The 16,370-nt window shown below is 41.3% G+C and overlaps 1 protein-coding gene across 1 annotated transcript in view; it reads right to left on the bottom strand.

The window, feature by feature from the left end:
• The window catches only part of ANXA4 (annexin A4), a 75,323-nt gene that overhangs the window by 44,061 nt on the left and 14,892 nt on the right, over positions 1-16,370 (bottom strand). Inside the window, exon 2 of the mRNA XM_060117032.1 lies at positions 3,857-3,911. Within this exon, the coding sequence (XP_059973015.1) occupies positions 3,857-3,859 (3 nt within the window). The 5' untranslated portion in view covers positions 3,860-3,911. The remainder of the gene's footprint in view (positions 1-3,856; positions 3,912-16,370) is intronic.

The following is a 16,370-nucleotide window of genomic DNA, read 5'->3' as shown; positions in this document are numbered from 1 at the left end:
CCCACGGAAGGTCCCGGTGATCCTGACCAAGGCTTCTGCAGTGGAGTGGAGGGGACAGAAGCCTGACCAAGTGGCAGAGGGAAGGACGGGAAGTCACGAGGAGGAGACCGCAGTCTAGACACTGGAGAGGAGGACTAGTATCACCGGAAACCAGCATGCCTTAAAGTGAGAAATACTCTGATGTGTGCAAGGGACAAAAAGTTAGTGAATCTGACCCTCTGCGAATGCAGACGACACATTAAAAACACCAACAAGCAAAACATGGGTTAGTAACCAGTAGGTACCATTCAGTTGACTTATGACTTAGAGATAATGTACTGATTAAGATCAAGGTGCCCTGAGTATGTCTAATGTATTCACTAATTTATTAATGTTATTTATGTACATGCGGCAGCAAAGAGAAACATAATTCAATACAAAAGATAGATAAATAGATGAAGAAATTCAGTGACAGGACACAAAGCATAGAAAATTACAGTAAAGAAGGGGGTGGAAAGGAAACGGAAATGGAGACCTTAAGGGCCTGTGTAATTATTCGACATGAGCCACAGATTTCTCTGTCTAGAAGCCAAACAAGAGGGAACTGTAATCAATAATGAGACTCACAGTGTCCGTAAGAGGCAAAGAGATCAATTGCACCAAATTGCATCCCCAAAGAAAGATATGTTGAAGTCCTAACCCCCAGTACCTCAGAATGTGCCCTTATTTGGAAATACTGTCATTACAATGAATTAATTAATTGTAATTAATTAAAGCAAGATGAGGTCCTACTGGAGTAGGGTAAGCCGCTAATTCAACATGACTGGTGTCCTTCTTAGAAAACAGCACGTGAAGACAAAGCCACTCAGGGAGAACACCACATGATAATGTGTTGTTGACTCCAATGTCTGCCAAAAAATGCCTAAGATTGCTAGCAAACCACCAGAAGCAGGAAAGAGACAAGGAAGAATTCCCCTACGGATTTCAGAGGGACCATGGCCCTGCCAACATCTTGATTTTGGATTTCTAGCCTCCAGAAATACAAGACAACATATTTCTGTTATTTTAAACCACCCAGTTTGCAGTGCTTTGTTACGGCAGCCTCAGGAAATTAATGCAGGCATTTTACTTGTTTTCTTCTACTATATATCTGTAGTAATAAGCAAGCTGGTGATTTGCTGTCAGAATTGCAAATGGCCTAGCTCAGCCCTTGACCTCACCAAGACAGCCTTCTGAGTCAAATGTTTCACAATGTTCTTCTGGAACTCCAGTATTGAAAAAATTTTGGATGGTACTTAAACACTGCATTTGACTTTTAAAGCAAATTGCATTGCTGAGGGACACTAGTATGGGATTAAAATTAATATCTAATAAGATGAATCGATAGAGGAATGTGCAAAGATAATTCAGCTTATCTATCAGCATCTTTTTTTCAGAACAAGATAAGCCTGGAAAATTTGTTCCTGTTAGCTCTAAAGTATCCATATTGACTAAATTCCAGGGAATAATGTATCATTATCTGTTCCAGGAAGGCAGGGGATTCCACCCCAGGAAGGTTTCTTGTAGCAGCAGGCAAAGGAAACAGGCAGAGGATGTAGGGAAGAATGATGAAAACAAATAGCTAGAAATCAGTGATACATCACAATCAATGAAATGTCATTCAGTTATTAAAATAATAAATAATGATGAACATAAATGTCAAAAGATGGGAATACGATACGATGAAATACTTAGCAATAAAAAGGAACGGAGGAACAAACTGCTGATACAGCACCAGGGATGGATTGCAAAAAATACAATGCTGACAATAAAAGAGCACACGCTCTATGATTCCATTTATAGGATGTTCTTGAACAGGCAAAACTAATCTATGGTGAAAACAATCAGAACAGTGGTTCCATTTCTGGAGTGGAGTGGAGAGCAGGGTGGGGACTGATCTGCAAGGGGCATGGAGGAACTTCCTGGAGCGATGAAATGTTCTATCTTGATAAGAGGGGTAGGTTACACGATACATACCTTTGTCAAAACTCATCTACCGGTAACCTTAAGAGCTGTGCATTTCACTGTATGTAAATTATACCTCTAAAAGTTTTTGGTAAATATTTGAATACAATGGCTTTTAAAACATATTTTCCTTTTAGAACTGTGTCAGATGGTCATTGTAGAGATTTGGAAAAAAATTTTTTTTAAGAATTAAGAAGAAAATCTGGGGGGTAGGGGGAGGGATAAATTAGGAGCCTGGGCTTAACATATACAAACTACTATGTATAAAATAGATAACCAACAAGGACCTAAATGTATAGCACAGGGAACTATACTCAATATTATGTAATAACCTATAAGGGAAAAGAATCTGAAAAAGAATATATATATAATATATATATATAACTGAATTGCTATGCTGTACACCTGACATTTACATATTGTAAATCAACTATACTTCAATAAAAATTTTTTTAAAGAATTAAGAAGAAAAATACAACACCCATAACTCCACCATCGAGAGTAAATAATTTTAATATGCTATAAGATGTAAAATAAGCGTGTTAGCATAGCAAAGACTAGAGTGAATACATTAACTGTTCTTTATGGTCTTATTACTACTATTTCAAAACCACTGTCATACAAGTAGGGTCTAAAATAAAGTGATGGAAAATAATTGGGAATTACAATGGTGTGATTATATTGTATGGTTTTCCTTTCCTTTAAAGATGCCCTTTATCTGTCCAATAAATAACAGTCATAATGGAAAAAACAGGTTCTAGGAGGAAAGATGAGAGCAACTGAGGTAATTTTCCTCAGTGGAAAGCTCACTAAAGGGTCACTTGGTTACAGTCTTCACATGTAGAAAGGCTGCGAGCTTGTTCAGAACAGGAAGAGTGTCCCATTAATTATGGGTCCCCAGAGCCAAATACCATGCACAAAGTAGGGGCACTGTAAACATCTCTGAATAAATGTTGTACATGTCCTGGGAGAATCCATCAAGAACAAATGGATTTTTAAGGACAGCATAAGAGATTTGGTGCAGACACGAGTAAGTAAGCCCTTGACTGTTAGAGATGATGAAGAAAATTCTAGAATGTCTAATGTTAAAAAAAGAAAATGTTAAGAGTATATTACTCTTTGTTCAGGATAGTTTACACATCCATCTTCCTAAAGGAAAGTGTCTAGAGTTGGCGGAATGTCTAGTTCCTCTCCAAGTATGAGATTCTACTTCTATTATTTCTTCCTAGAAGACCAGGGATCAAGCGTCACCTGCCTATTCAGAAACTTTATTTGGGCAGGAGAAGGAGAGCAGGTGGCCACCCTCAGGTATAGCCATGTTTGTAGCTGAAAGGCTCAGCTTCCACAGCAGCAGTGAGCTTTATGGAACTCTCAAAGGGATCCAATTCCCTGCCTGTCCCTGAGATCAGATAACCAAGCTCTGAGGAGTCCAGTCACAGCCAACAGCAGGAGGCAGATGACAAGTGTTTCTCAGCTGATGAGCCTGAAATGATGGGGTTACACAAAGTGTGGACAGCGGTCATCTCCTAGTGGAGGAAGCTGTGGGATTTTGAGTTTTTCCTTTTTATTTGCCTACAATTTCTAAAATGAACATGTAGTGTTTCTGCAGAGAGAAAACTATAACTTGTTTCTATATCTCAGGATGTTAGAAGGATTCAAAGGAGTCCGTCTTTGAATTAATTTTCAGGGTCAGGTTACCACTCCTGAAATAAGTTAAAATGGTGTTTTCGAAAAAAGAAACTGCCTTTCCATTTCCTCGTCCCTCTCCTCTGATGAGCAAACAACCCTTTGTATATGGCAACAGTCCCTGAGTACACATCCTGTACCTGTCTGTAGCTGGCACCAGGGAGGGTGAGGCATGTCTCCAACTTACCATGACTTTGACTCTATGTCAGGATCAGAGTTCAATCAGCCAAGCAGGAGTTTCTCTGTGATAAAAGCAGAAAGGACATTACTGTGATAAGAGAAGTGTCATTAAAATCATTAATCAGGATAACGTAAAATTTGCACAAAGTTAAGCCACAGGGAAATAACACCCCATTTCATCAAAAGGCCAGCTATTGATTAGGCAAAGAGACAAGGGCCAGGCTAATCATTAAAGAGAAACTGTTCTAAGGGGCGAGTTAATTACGCCAGCAAAATACTGTCCTACCTGCTCTTCTGTTTGGAGATAACACATTACAGAAATGATTCCTCTTGCTTAGTTAGGGTGAGGTACATTTCTTGTACTCAAGCCAAACCTAGATTCTGAACTGGAAGCTCTAGTGGATCAGAAGAGGTGCCTCTCAGAAAGAAAAGAGAATCCGACTGCATCAGGGAAAAGCACTGCACTCCAGCCTTTACCCTAAATGAGAAAGGGTGTGTGTGTGTGCGTGCACATTTGTGTATAATGACAGGCCACTGGTCCAACCAACATTAGACTTTTCATTTCCCAATGACCACTTTTACTGCCACCATCTCAGGACTTAAAGGTGCTTCTTCCCTTTAAGCTGCAGCCTTACACGCTCAGCTTGGCCCTTAGTTCTCTTCAACACCCCCTCCTTCAGCAAGAAGACTGGAGCCATCATACATTTATTCAGTCGTTTAGAATGCAAGAAATGTCTTTATTGAAGGCAGGCCTCTGAGGAGCAGGCCACCTGGCTTCCTGTTTCCACATCCAGGTCTTATGGAAAAGGCTCCTTTCCTGAGCACATAGTTAGATCCTTGATACTCAAAAGAATCATCCCAGAACCAGAAGCATGGGCATCATGTGGGAGCTTCTTAAAAGTGCAGAATCCCAGGGCTTCCCTGGTGGTGCAGTGGTTGAGAATCTGCCTGCTAATGCAGGGGACACGGGTTCGAGCCCTGGTCTGGGAAGATCCCACATGCCGTGGAGCAACTAAGCCCGTGCGCCACAACTACTGAGCCTGCGCGTCTGGAGCCTGTGCTCCGCAACAAGAGAGGCCGCGATAGTGAGAGGCCCATGCACCGCGATGAAGAGTGGCCCCCGCTCGCCGCAACTAGAGAAAGTCCTCGCACAGAAATGAAGACCCAACACAGCCAAAAATAAATAAATAAAAAAGATTTTTAAAAAAAAATTTAAAAAATTTTTGAAAAGTGCAGAATCCCAGGCCCCCACTCCAGACCTACTGCCAGAATCTGCATTTTAACAAGATTCCCCGAATATCTGTCCACACAGTGGTTTGAAAAGCACTGGCCTAGATAACCCTGCCAGAGAGCCCTTTTCAATCATTCTCCCAGAATAACTACATCCTTCTTGCCCCACTTTGTCACCAACTGAGTCATGTTTGGCCACGTTCATTCTTCATCTTCCACTTCCTGAGGCTTAGCTCATTCTTCCTTGTTTCCCATCACTCTCTACAGACTTATCTCCTATGACCTAGGGGTCAATCCCTTCCTACAGGGAATGTCCACTGGCTCTGGGGCACAGCCGGAGCAAATGTGCAGAGGTGGGAATGAGCAGTGGCTTCAGGGACAAGAAGGTGACGAGGCTGCTGGAGCAGGGGGCTCCTTACAGGGAAGGCTCAGAGATACGGGTGGAAAAGCAGGTGGGGAACTGATTACCAAGGGCCCTGTGTGTGCACCTGAGGAGTCTGACTTATACTGTAGGAATGGGAAAACAGTGAAAAGGCTTGGGTTTTGCAGAGAAATGATGTAAGACAAAATATACTTTAGCAAGTTACTATACTAGAGGGTAGACTAGAGTCAGAGACAAGGGGTCAGGAAGGCTCGAGGTATTTGTACAGGAACAAAGATCTGCACTAAAACAGAGGCAAAGGTCTGGGTAGGATGTGGCCCCTGGAATAGGATATACACATGAGATATTTGGAAGGAAGACTTTATTGGATTTAGTGGCTCCTAAACTATATGGATTTATTCATTTAATCACTAAATATTCATAACACACCTCTATATCCCAGACACTGTTCTAGTTGATAGAGATAATACAGTGAATAAGACAAAGAACCTGCCTTCATGGAGCTTACAATGTACCAGGAAAGACAGACAACAAACAAACAAATGAATACATAAGACAATTTCAGATACCAGTAAGATGAAGATATAACAGGATAATGGTATAGAAGAGGGATTGGCAAACTTCAGCTCAGGGGCCAAATTCTATTTTTCTACAGTCTACAAGCTAAGAATGTTTTTTTTACATTTTCAACAGTTGATCAAAAATCAAATGAATAATATTTTACGACACATTAACATTATATAAAATTCAAATTTCAGTGGTGGCTTGAGCAAAGCTTTCTGGAAATACTGAGAGTCATTATTCAATGAGCTAGAAATGTTTTACTAAAGGAAAAAACTGTATCACACTTGAACACAGGGTGCTTTTAGCCAGACAATTTATTTTAAAACTTGGACAGCACACAGCATAAGTCCATTTATATAAAGACAGCTGTTGTATATTTATTATTTACTAGCACCAACTGAGTTTCTAAATAGATTTTAGGAATGAATGCAGTAAATGGCACCCTTCGTTTCTTTCATTAGATGTCAGGTAATACGTATAAAGTGAACCCATACACATGCTTACTAGCACAGTATCTGGCACCTCAATAATTCTTGGCAAGAATGGGGGAAGGAATCAAACACCCCCCTCTCTCAATACAGAATTGCTGTAGGCCTCTTCTTAACTGTGCAGAATAATCAGCCTCCAGAGGATGAAAGGCCCTTCTACCTGAAACTCCATCCCTAAAAGGCCACCCACACGTCCACAGGCCTGCAGAGCCAAGGATTCTTTATAGGAATCCTCTTCTGCCTCAGCCTCCTTGATTCATTTGCTCTTTCTCTCTGAAGGCCAGCCTACAGTCACATAAACTGACCAGTATGACCAAGTTCACAATGACTCAGACTTTGTATTGGGGTTGTACAAGCTCCTTTGTGGCTCACAAGGGGGCAAATAATTAGCAGCTTGCCTCAGTCTTTACATCTGTGACATGCAGACACACTCAGTTTTGGGTGTCACTCAAATGACCTTAAAAGCATCAGGACTCTTCAGGATGGAAAGATGAAGGCTGAAGGGACCATATGTTTGCGATGCCTTTTTAAAAAAACCTATGGGTTATGCAGTGGGTGGGAAACTGCATCTTCTTTATAATATGGGAACTCCTCACCTAGGGCTCAGGGTAGGATTCCTGAAGATTTTAGGACATAGTTTTAGAGCAACTGAAAGAAAGCTGGGAACTAAATGTAAGAGACTTATCCCAATGGCAGTTACATAAATGAATAATAAGTTATAAATAAGTTCAACCTATTTCAAGTAAGATCACATACACTTTCAGAAATAATTTATGATGAATTCATAAAGAAAAATTAGGTATGTCGAGAACACATCCCTACTGTTTTCCTCTAGGATGTCCAGAAGGATAATTATTACACTACCCTCCATTCTGCCCTATTGTATCACTGCCCAAAATTGGCAAGCCAGGTACTGACTCAAGCATAAAGTTTCTCCTGTCCTTATGGCAGACTGCAGGTATGTGAACAAGGCCCTGACTCCTGGTAATATTTCAGTAGGCCATATAGGCAGCAGTGTGGTGCATTCCTCCACACTCACCCAGAATTTGGAAAGCAGGCAAATTAGACTGACTAGTAAAATCAGTAAATAATCATCAAAACAAAGATATGCAAACTCATCTCAAGGAGAAAGAATAGCTCCCGAGATGAAGCTAGCTTGCTGAAGGGTATTAGACATATTTAAAGAAAAACTGTGTCCATCAACAAGGCAAGCTCAACCCAAAACCATCAAAGAAGAGTATTTTGAAATATTTATCAAAACCCTGGCCTCAAGAAAGGGTGGCTTGGCCCCATGATCAATGGTTCAGGCGTCAGACATTTCCCCACTATGAAGATGAATTTTATCCATCTAAAACTCTTTGTTTTGATTCCTTGGTTGCCAAGCAAACTCTGGACTCGAGTTTGGCTTCCCATGTGGACCTGTCTACAAAGCACTGGAGTATGAGGATTTTTGTCTAAGTAACAGTTATATTTCTCAACATAAATAAATAAATTAGCGTGCACAAGCATGTGAGTGCATATGTGTGATAAGCCTACAAATATGAACCTGTCCCTGAGAGGTGAACCCCTTCCTGATGTGCTAACAAATACAATTTCTCTGGTACTGCTGGATGCGGCACCATGATGAATTCACCCCAGTACAAGATGCTCTCCTTGAGACCCCGACATAACTTGGCAGCCTCCATTCAGATTCATAACATTGACTCACATCCCAGGACAGGCAACCTCAACCTTCATTGTGAAGGGATCTGATGTCCTTGTGACACATTCTTACTGAATCCTTCTCCTCCCTGGAAGATCACATGTGAGTGAGTCATTCACCATTTTTCTTTGGTACATGGTTTCATTTTACATCCCACAGGATGACAAATTTAAACATTTAGTCTGTGGATCTGTGGAGTGCAAGTGGGCCCCACCCAGGCACTAAAGGTTTTTAAAACTGTCTATGAAATGGGAACATGAAAGCAACTCTTTTTCCTTGGAACTTAGATTCTTCTAAAGGTAAAGGACGGACTTCCCTGGTGGCACAGTGGATAAGACTCTGAGCTCCAAATGCAGGGGGCATGGGTTTGATCCCTGGTCAGGGAACTAGATCTCACATGCATGCTGCAACTAAGAGTTCTCATGCCACAACTAAGGAGCCAGCGAGCCACAACTAAGGAGCACACATGCCACAACTAAGGAGCAGGTGAGCCGCAACTAAGGAGCCTGCCTGCCACAGCTAACACCAAGCGCAACCAAATAAATAATAAAAACAAAGGAAATTTTGTTGCTGGGATGGCGTTTTCACTTTCAAACATTTAATCCAAGGCAAAGTGTGCAAGCTAAATGAATGGAAAGTTGGAAACCTATTTGCTAAGCAATTACAGGGAAGAATCTATTCCAACCCATCATCTGGCAAGTAACTTATTAACAGTCTTTTGTCCAAAATTTAGCCACTTATTCATAGCATTGTTGGGAACAGTAATAATAATTTCAATCCACAAATAATTAATCCACAAATAATTAAAAAACAGGTTTTACATATAATTTAAAACATCCTCACTCCTTCTCTACCATTCCATGTATACCATGTATACCATGGCATACATCATGCCAAAGTCTATTAAAGTTTTCTACTCTGATTCCTTTGTCCAAAAGGCAGGGAGAAGGAGGGAAGGAACATTTATTAAACACTCCTCTACATGATCTTAATCTACCCAGTAACCTTTGGAATCATGGTATTATCTCCACTTTACAAACCAACTGGGTGATACAATAATGAAAGCTGGCTATGGTGAGTTCTATATTGTATTAAGAGATAAGATTAGAAAAATAAAAAGAGCAATGAGGTGGTCTTAATGATTGCTGGAGAGCTGGTTGGGACCTGCACTCTTAGTTCTATGCTTGCTTTGCTACATGTCCTTTCTACTTCACATAATACCTCAGTGTCCCCAGTCACAAGCTTCAAGTAGGGCACAAATCAATGCATATTCTAATAAATTTTATAAGTGTTTCTCTGGGTACTGTATTCAGCTTCCATAGTATAAGGCTTCAAATTTTCCTAAGTACTTTTCTTTCATTATCTGAGTGACTCCAAATGCTACCTGTGGACTGGAGATCTCTGGAATTCTGGTTGGCTGTTTTATTTGTTGTTGGTGGTGTTTTTAAATTATTCTGCCTTTTTTTTTTTTTTTTTTTTTTTTTTTGCGGTATGCGGGCCTCTCACTGTTGTGGCCTCCCCCGTTGCGGAGCACAGGCTCCGGACGCGCAGGCTCCGGACGCGCAGGCTCAGCGGCCATGGCTCACGGGCCCAGCCGCTCCGCGGCATATGGGATCCTCCCAGACCGGGGCACGAACCCGTATCCCCTGCATCGGCAGGAGGACTCTCAACCACTTGCGCCACCAGGGAGGCCCTATTCTGCCTTTTAATTGCAGACAAACTGTTTGGATTCCCCTCGTCCTCTCAGGCTAGTGACCGTAGAAACAAGAAGCTGATGCACTGGTAACACCAATTATTGCTCTTAATCATGGAACTGATAGAATAGTTTCGCTGATGTTTCATGTTCATTCATTCAACAAATATGATCTGAATGCCTGCCCCAGGCCAGGTACCATTCTAGGTGCTAAAAGGCACACCTTCATCACCCTGTCTATTCCCTTCATACAGAAAATTATCCCCTGTGCCTTGTCTGTTCAAGAATAGCCTATGAGTAAAAAAAATCTTGCAGGTGGTTGGCAAGAACTCTGCTGAACTTCCTTCCCATTGCAAGGACTCTACAACCTTTCAGAAGGCTCATCTCCTAGCCTTTAATCTCCTCCCTCTGGTCCTGGGGCTCACTCCTCCGTGGGGCAGCCTCTGCCACTGCTCAGTGGCTCAGCATCAGGAAAGCTGGCCTTGTATTCCTTGTCATGTGTGCTGGAGCTGGAGGGACTTTATTTTTAAATAAATATTTATTGACCATTTAGTTATACTGAGTGTCTAGGTCCTTTATCAATACTCTATCTTTTTGCCTTCTCATTGTCCAGTGAACTGGGCATGATAACTTAAATTTTAGAAAAGTTAAGCATGATGCCCAAAGTCACTCATGTAGCGGGTGGTAGGAGCTGTGTTTTCAGTCACAGCCGTGACCCTAGAGACCTTTATACTATACCATGTTAAATGCAGGCATGTGTACACACGTGTACCATTATGCATTAGGGCAGGTGTAATGCTAGAAGCTTTTAGAGTAATAATGGAATCAAAACGTTAAATTGTCACATCTTTTGCTGAGCTGAATTCTTTCTTCTTCTTCATGTCTTTAACAAGCTGGATGCAAAACAAAACAACAAAAAAAACGTTCCTCTCCCAGACTTATCCACTGGAAACTAGACCACACTTTGACTGGCAGACAGCTTCCAGTCAACAGTGTTGATTACAAGACTGTTGGCTATTTGAAGAGACCACATTTCTAACCCCACACACCCCTCCCTTAGTTCAGCCGTCCAGCCTTTCCAGTGGGAGAACAAGGCAACGTGGCTCTGTGACAGTGTCTCTTGGAGCTGACACGTGGCCAGAGTTGTGCCACTTCCAGCTGAGAGGGACATAAGGAGTCCATCCAGGCGCATTCTGTGCCGCTCCCCCCATAACAGGGCCCAGAATCCTGTACTCAGTGCAGGGGTTCCAACCACAATATGAAAGTACCCCAAGTGCAGCCTGCTTCAGAGACTGACTGATGCATCACACGCTTGGGATACTTTGAGTTCAGTGTCAAAGGTTTGAAATAATGGACCCATTTGGTTATGTTTACCCTAATGTCAGCAATATTTAGACTCTCCAGTGTACGCCAGTAGGGAGAGAAAGAAGGGATGCTAGAAATAGGTCTTCCGGCTTATGCTACGAACCGAAAACAGCATGGGCTTTCATTCAAAGTCTAACATGGGTTTGGCGCAGCTCTGACATGTTTTCTCAAGCCCCAGATGGCAGTTTACTTACGCTGTTAGAGGCAGTGCCCCTCCAGAATTAAATCACAACTATTCTTTTGATCTCCCAGAGTTGATTTTCCCCCATTTCAGATCAAAACGTCTAGCAAACCACAGGTGAGAGGGCAATCCAAGGCCATGATGTAAGTACACAAAGAAAGCGGGAGTAGAAATGGAGCAGAAATGCCTGCCCCAGAAAGAGCTCATTTCCACCAGTGTTGGATTTTAAGGGTAGAGAAGACAACAGAGAACGCCCAGCCCACCCCTTCATGTAGACAGGAGACAGCCCTGTCTACAGGTAAGTGGTGGGTTTGCCTCTGGGTAACATGCATGGTAATAACGTGTTGGATTCATTCACTGACCCAAGGTCTGGCAGGTGCTGGCAGCATGGGTGGGACAGGTTCACACTAGTACAGGAGAATCCGTGCCATCCTTCTGATGGGAAACAGCCATGGGAAGGTCTAAATCTGAGGGCAGTGCAGCCAACACCACAGTCCCAGTGGGGTTTATTTCTCACCCACATAGGAGAATATATTCTCCACCCTGAAGTAGGCAGACATTTCTTAGATAGGACACAAAAAAGCACTAGCCATAAAAGCCAATATTGACAAGATTCATCAAAATAAAAAAGGTTTGCTCAATAAAAGACACTATTACGAAAATTAACAGAAGAGCCATAGATTGGGGAAAAATATTCACTGCACATACATCTGACAAAGGACTTGAATCAAGAGTATATAACGAAACTGAGCTATTTGTAATGAGGTGGATAGACCTAGAGTCTGTTGTACAGAGTGAAGTAAGTCAGAAAGAGAAAGACAAATACCATATGCTAACACATATATACGGAATTAAAAAAAAAAATGTCATGAAGAACCTAGGTGTAAAACGGGAATAAAGACACAGACCTACTTGAGAATGGACTTGAGGATATGGGGAGGGGGAAGGGTAAGCTGTGACAAAGCGAAAGAGAGGCATGGACATATATACACTACCAAACGTAAGGTAGATAGATAGTGGGAAGCAGCCGCAGAGCACAGGGAGATCAGCTCGGTGCTTTGTGACCACCTGGAGGGGTGGGATGGGGAGGGTGGGAGGGAGGGAGATGCATGAGGGAAGGGATGTGGGAACAGATGTATATGTATGACTGATTCACTTTGTTATAAAGCAGAAACTAATAAAAAAAAAGAGTATATAACGAGCTAATAACTAATAAGAACCTGCTGTATAGAAAAATAAATTTTAAAATAAGCCTGCAGTTGACTCAACTAGAAGAACAAAAATTAAAAAAATAAAAAATAAAAAGAGTATATAAAGAACTAAAAATCATAATACAAGGATGAACAAGGCAATTTTTAAATGGGCAAAACACTTGAACAGACACTTCACAAAAGATATATGAATGATCAATAAGTATATGAAAACATGCTTGTTATTGGTTATGCAGAAAACACAAATTAAAACCACAATGAGATACCATTTCACATCCCCTAAAATGGTGAAAAAAAAAAAAAGGAAAACAAAAACTGGACACCATTAAATGTTAGAGAAGATATAGAGCAACTGAAACTTTCAAACACTGTGAACTTGAGAGAACTATTCGGCAGTTTCTAATAAGGTTAAACATGAATCTACCCTTTGACTCAGGATTCCATCTCTTATTTACCCAAGATAAGTGAAAACCCATATCCACAAAAAAACTTGGGCAAGAGTGTTCACATGAGCCCTATTCACAACTGCTCCAAACTGGAGACAGCTCAAATGTCCATCAACAGATAAATGGATAAACAAATTGCAGAATATTCATGCAATGGAATACTATTCAGTAAACTACTGATATAGTGATAACATGGATGAATCTCTAAAATATTATTCTGAGTGAATGAAGCCAAATAAAGTGTTTATATGAAATTTATATGAAATTCTAGAAAAAACAAAGCTAATGTATAATGCCAGAAAGCACAAAAATGGTTGCCTAGGGTCAGGGGTTGGCGGGTGGTGGTGAGGCGGAGGGGATATACCTGCCCAGGAGCATGAGGAAAGGAACTTTAGGGGGTGACTGAAATGTTCCTTATCTTGACTGGGGCAGTGGTACCCAGCTGTATACATTTGTCAAAACTCATTGAACTCACCTCACACCCATTAGGATGGCTACTACTAAAACAAAACAAAATGGGACTTCCCTGGCAGTCCAGTGGTTAAGACTCTGTGCTTCCACTGCAGGGGGCGCAGGTTCGATCCCTGGTCAGGGAACTAAGATCCCACATGGTGCGGCCAAAAAACAAAAACAAAACCAAAACAAAACAGAAAATAAGTGTCAGTGAAGATGTGGAGAAACCGGATTCCTTGTGTACTGCTGGCAGGAGTGTAAAATAGTACAGCCACTTTGGAAAACAGCATGGTGGTTCCTTGAAAAGTTAAAAATAGAGTAATTACTACGTGATCCAGCAATTCCACTTATGGGTATATGTATTCTAGGTATATACAATCTGGATATATATATATATATATATATATATATATATATATATATATGTATCTTTCGAAAACATTGAAAGCAGGGACTGAAAGAGATATTTGTATATCCATGTTCACAGCAGCACTATTCAAAATAGCCAAAAGATGGAAGCAACCCATGTGTCAACTGACAGATGAATGGATAAACACAATGTGGTACATACACACAATGGAATATTATTCAGCCTTAAAAAGAAAGGAAATTTGACATGTGCCACAACATGGATGGACCTTGAGGACATTACGCTAAGTGAAATAAGCCAGACACTGTATGATTCCACTTATACTAGGTACTTAGTCAAACTCATAAAACAGAAGGTAGAATGGTAGTGCCAGGGGGTGAGAGAAAGGGAGGAAAAGGAGTTACAGTTTAGCAGATACAGAGTTGCAGCTCCGCAAGATGAAAAGAGTGGTGGTGATAGTCACAAAACAATGTAAATGTGCTGAATGCCACTAAACTGAACCCTTAAAAATAGTTAGGATGGTAAATTTTACCTTACGTGTATTTTACCACAATTTTTAAAATAATTTTTTTCCAATAAAAATTGAATTTTATTTTATTTTTTTATACAGCAGGTTCTTATTAGTTATCTATTTTATACATATTAGTGTATATAGGTCAATCCCCATCTCCCAGTTCATCCCACCGCTGCCCCACCCCGCTTTCCCCGCTTGGTGTCCATATGTTTATTCTCTGCATCCGTGTCTCTATTTCTGGCCTGCAAACTAGTTCATCTGTACCACTTTTCTAGGTTCCACATATATGCCTTAATATACGATATTTGTTTTTCTCTTTCTGACTTACTTCACTCTGTATGACAGTCTCTAGATCCATCCACGTCTCTACAAATGACCCAATTTCATTTCTTTTTATGGCTGAGTAATATTCCATTGTACATATGTACCACATCTTTATCTTACATGTCTTTTACCACAGTTTTTAAAAAATAATTTTTAAAAAGTGAACTCCTTAAAAAAAAACAAACCTTCTTGAACTAAGCACTTAAGATCTGTGCATTTTATTGTATGTAAATTATACTTCAATAAGATAATAAACATGTCTACAGCCAAAAGTATATGATTAGGATAACACACACCTATACAGCTTTGTAGGCTGACAGTGGCCTCTCAGGGGAAGCCTGCTGCTGTTCTCTTTCATTTAGCAATACCCACTCAAAGGCAAAATCCAACTCAGTGGAATCCAAAAATCCATACAGCTTTTGCACAGCATCACGGGTAAAACCATGGCTCCTCAGGGATAACAACTATTCAAAGAGAAAAATCTGTTCGGCATGGTTAAGCTTTGCCACAGGTTACACTGTATTCCCAATCCATTTTCCAAGTTATTTTAGAATTAGAGGCCCTCAAGGAAATGCGAAAGGTCACTTAATTCCATGTTCCCCTTCAGAAATACCATAAGTAAACTATTCCAGGCAAGTAAGACTCTAAGACAGGAACCCCACTAGCTGTTCACCTAGGATGATTACAAGCTACTGGTGCTGATCTCCAGTTCTTGTCTCTTCTATCACCAGAGCTTCTGTATGTCCATCTGCACCTGGGTTACCCGGACCCCTCCTTATGAATCACAAACAACAGGTCGCATATTTTGAGACCCAAATTCCAAGGTTGACCAGTACTCTTGATCTCCTGTCTTGTCTCAGCCATCATAAGTCTTAGGGGTAAACAAGGGGAGCACCTCATCAGAAAAAAGAACCCTGGATCTAATCTCTTATAATCTTTCCCAGAGAAACTAAAATCCACTCCATCGTTCTTTACAAAATCCTTGTGATGCAGGAAGGGAGGAGACAGACGGGATCCGAATGAGAAACTATAGTACTGGAGGGGAGTGATGGGTAAAGAGGCGGTGAGAAAGTCTGACGTGGCCAGGCGTCCTCTTGTCCTGCTAGGGTTTGTGTGCCTGTAGGCAGGAAAACAGGTATTATGCAGCCCAGGCCTTTCCTTACCAACACCACCACTTCTGTTCGCCACGAGGGAAGAAAACACTCTTCCTAAATGAACAGGAAAAGCAACTAGGTTTTCCTTCACAGATTTACACTGCTTCAACCTTGGAGATCTGGAAGCGAGCAGAGAATAAACACTGCTCTCTTAAATGTCACATTTTCTTCTGGCACCTTCACACCCTGCAAATATGCAAGGTCTAGCTCTGTGGGCAGTTCCACCCCCCACCCCCCCGGATCAGACGCTCCCTCAGTGGGCCAGCGCAGGGTTCTATTTCCAAATCTTTCCAGAGTTTAAGCTGACTCTGAAAGAATACAAAAACAGAACTGTTAAAATTCTCCCACAGTGGATGTCTGATTCACACAGGGAACTTGCTATTTCTGATGCCGCCTCTCCCAGTTTTTTCATTAAAAACCTCACGAAGTGGGGGCGGTGGTGGG

The sequence above is a fragment of the Mesoplodon densirostris genome, chromosome 14 (genome assembly GCF_025265405.1).
Source record: "Mesoplodon densirostris isolate mMesDen1 chromosome 14, mMesDen1 primary haplotype, whole genome shotgun sequence".
Classification (NCBI taxonomy): domain Eukaryota; kingdom Metazoa; phylum Chordata; class Mammalia; order Artiodactyla; family Ziphiidae; genus Mesoplodon; species Mesoplodon densirostris.
Note: the sequence above shows the minus strand (reverse complement) of the source record. Positions and strands in the feature narration are given on the sequence as shown.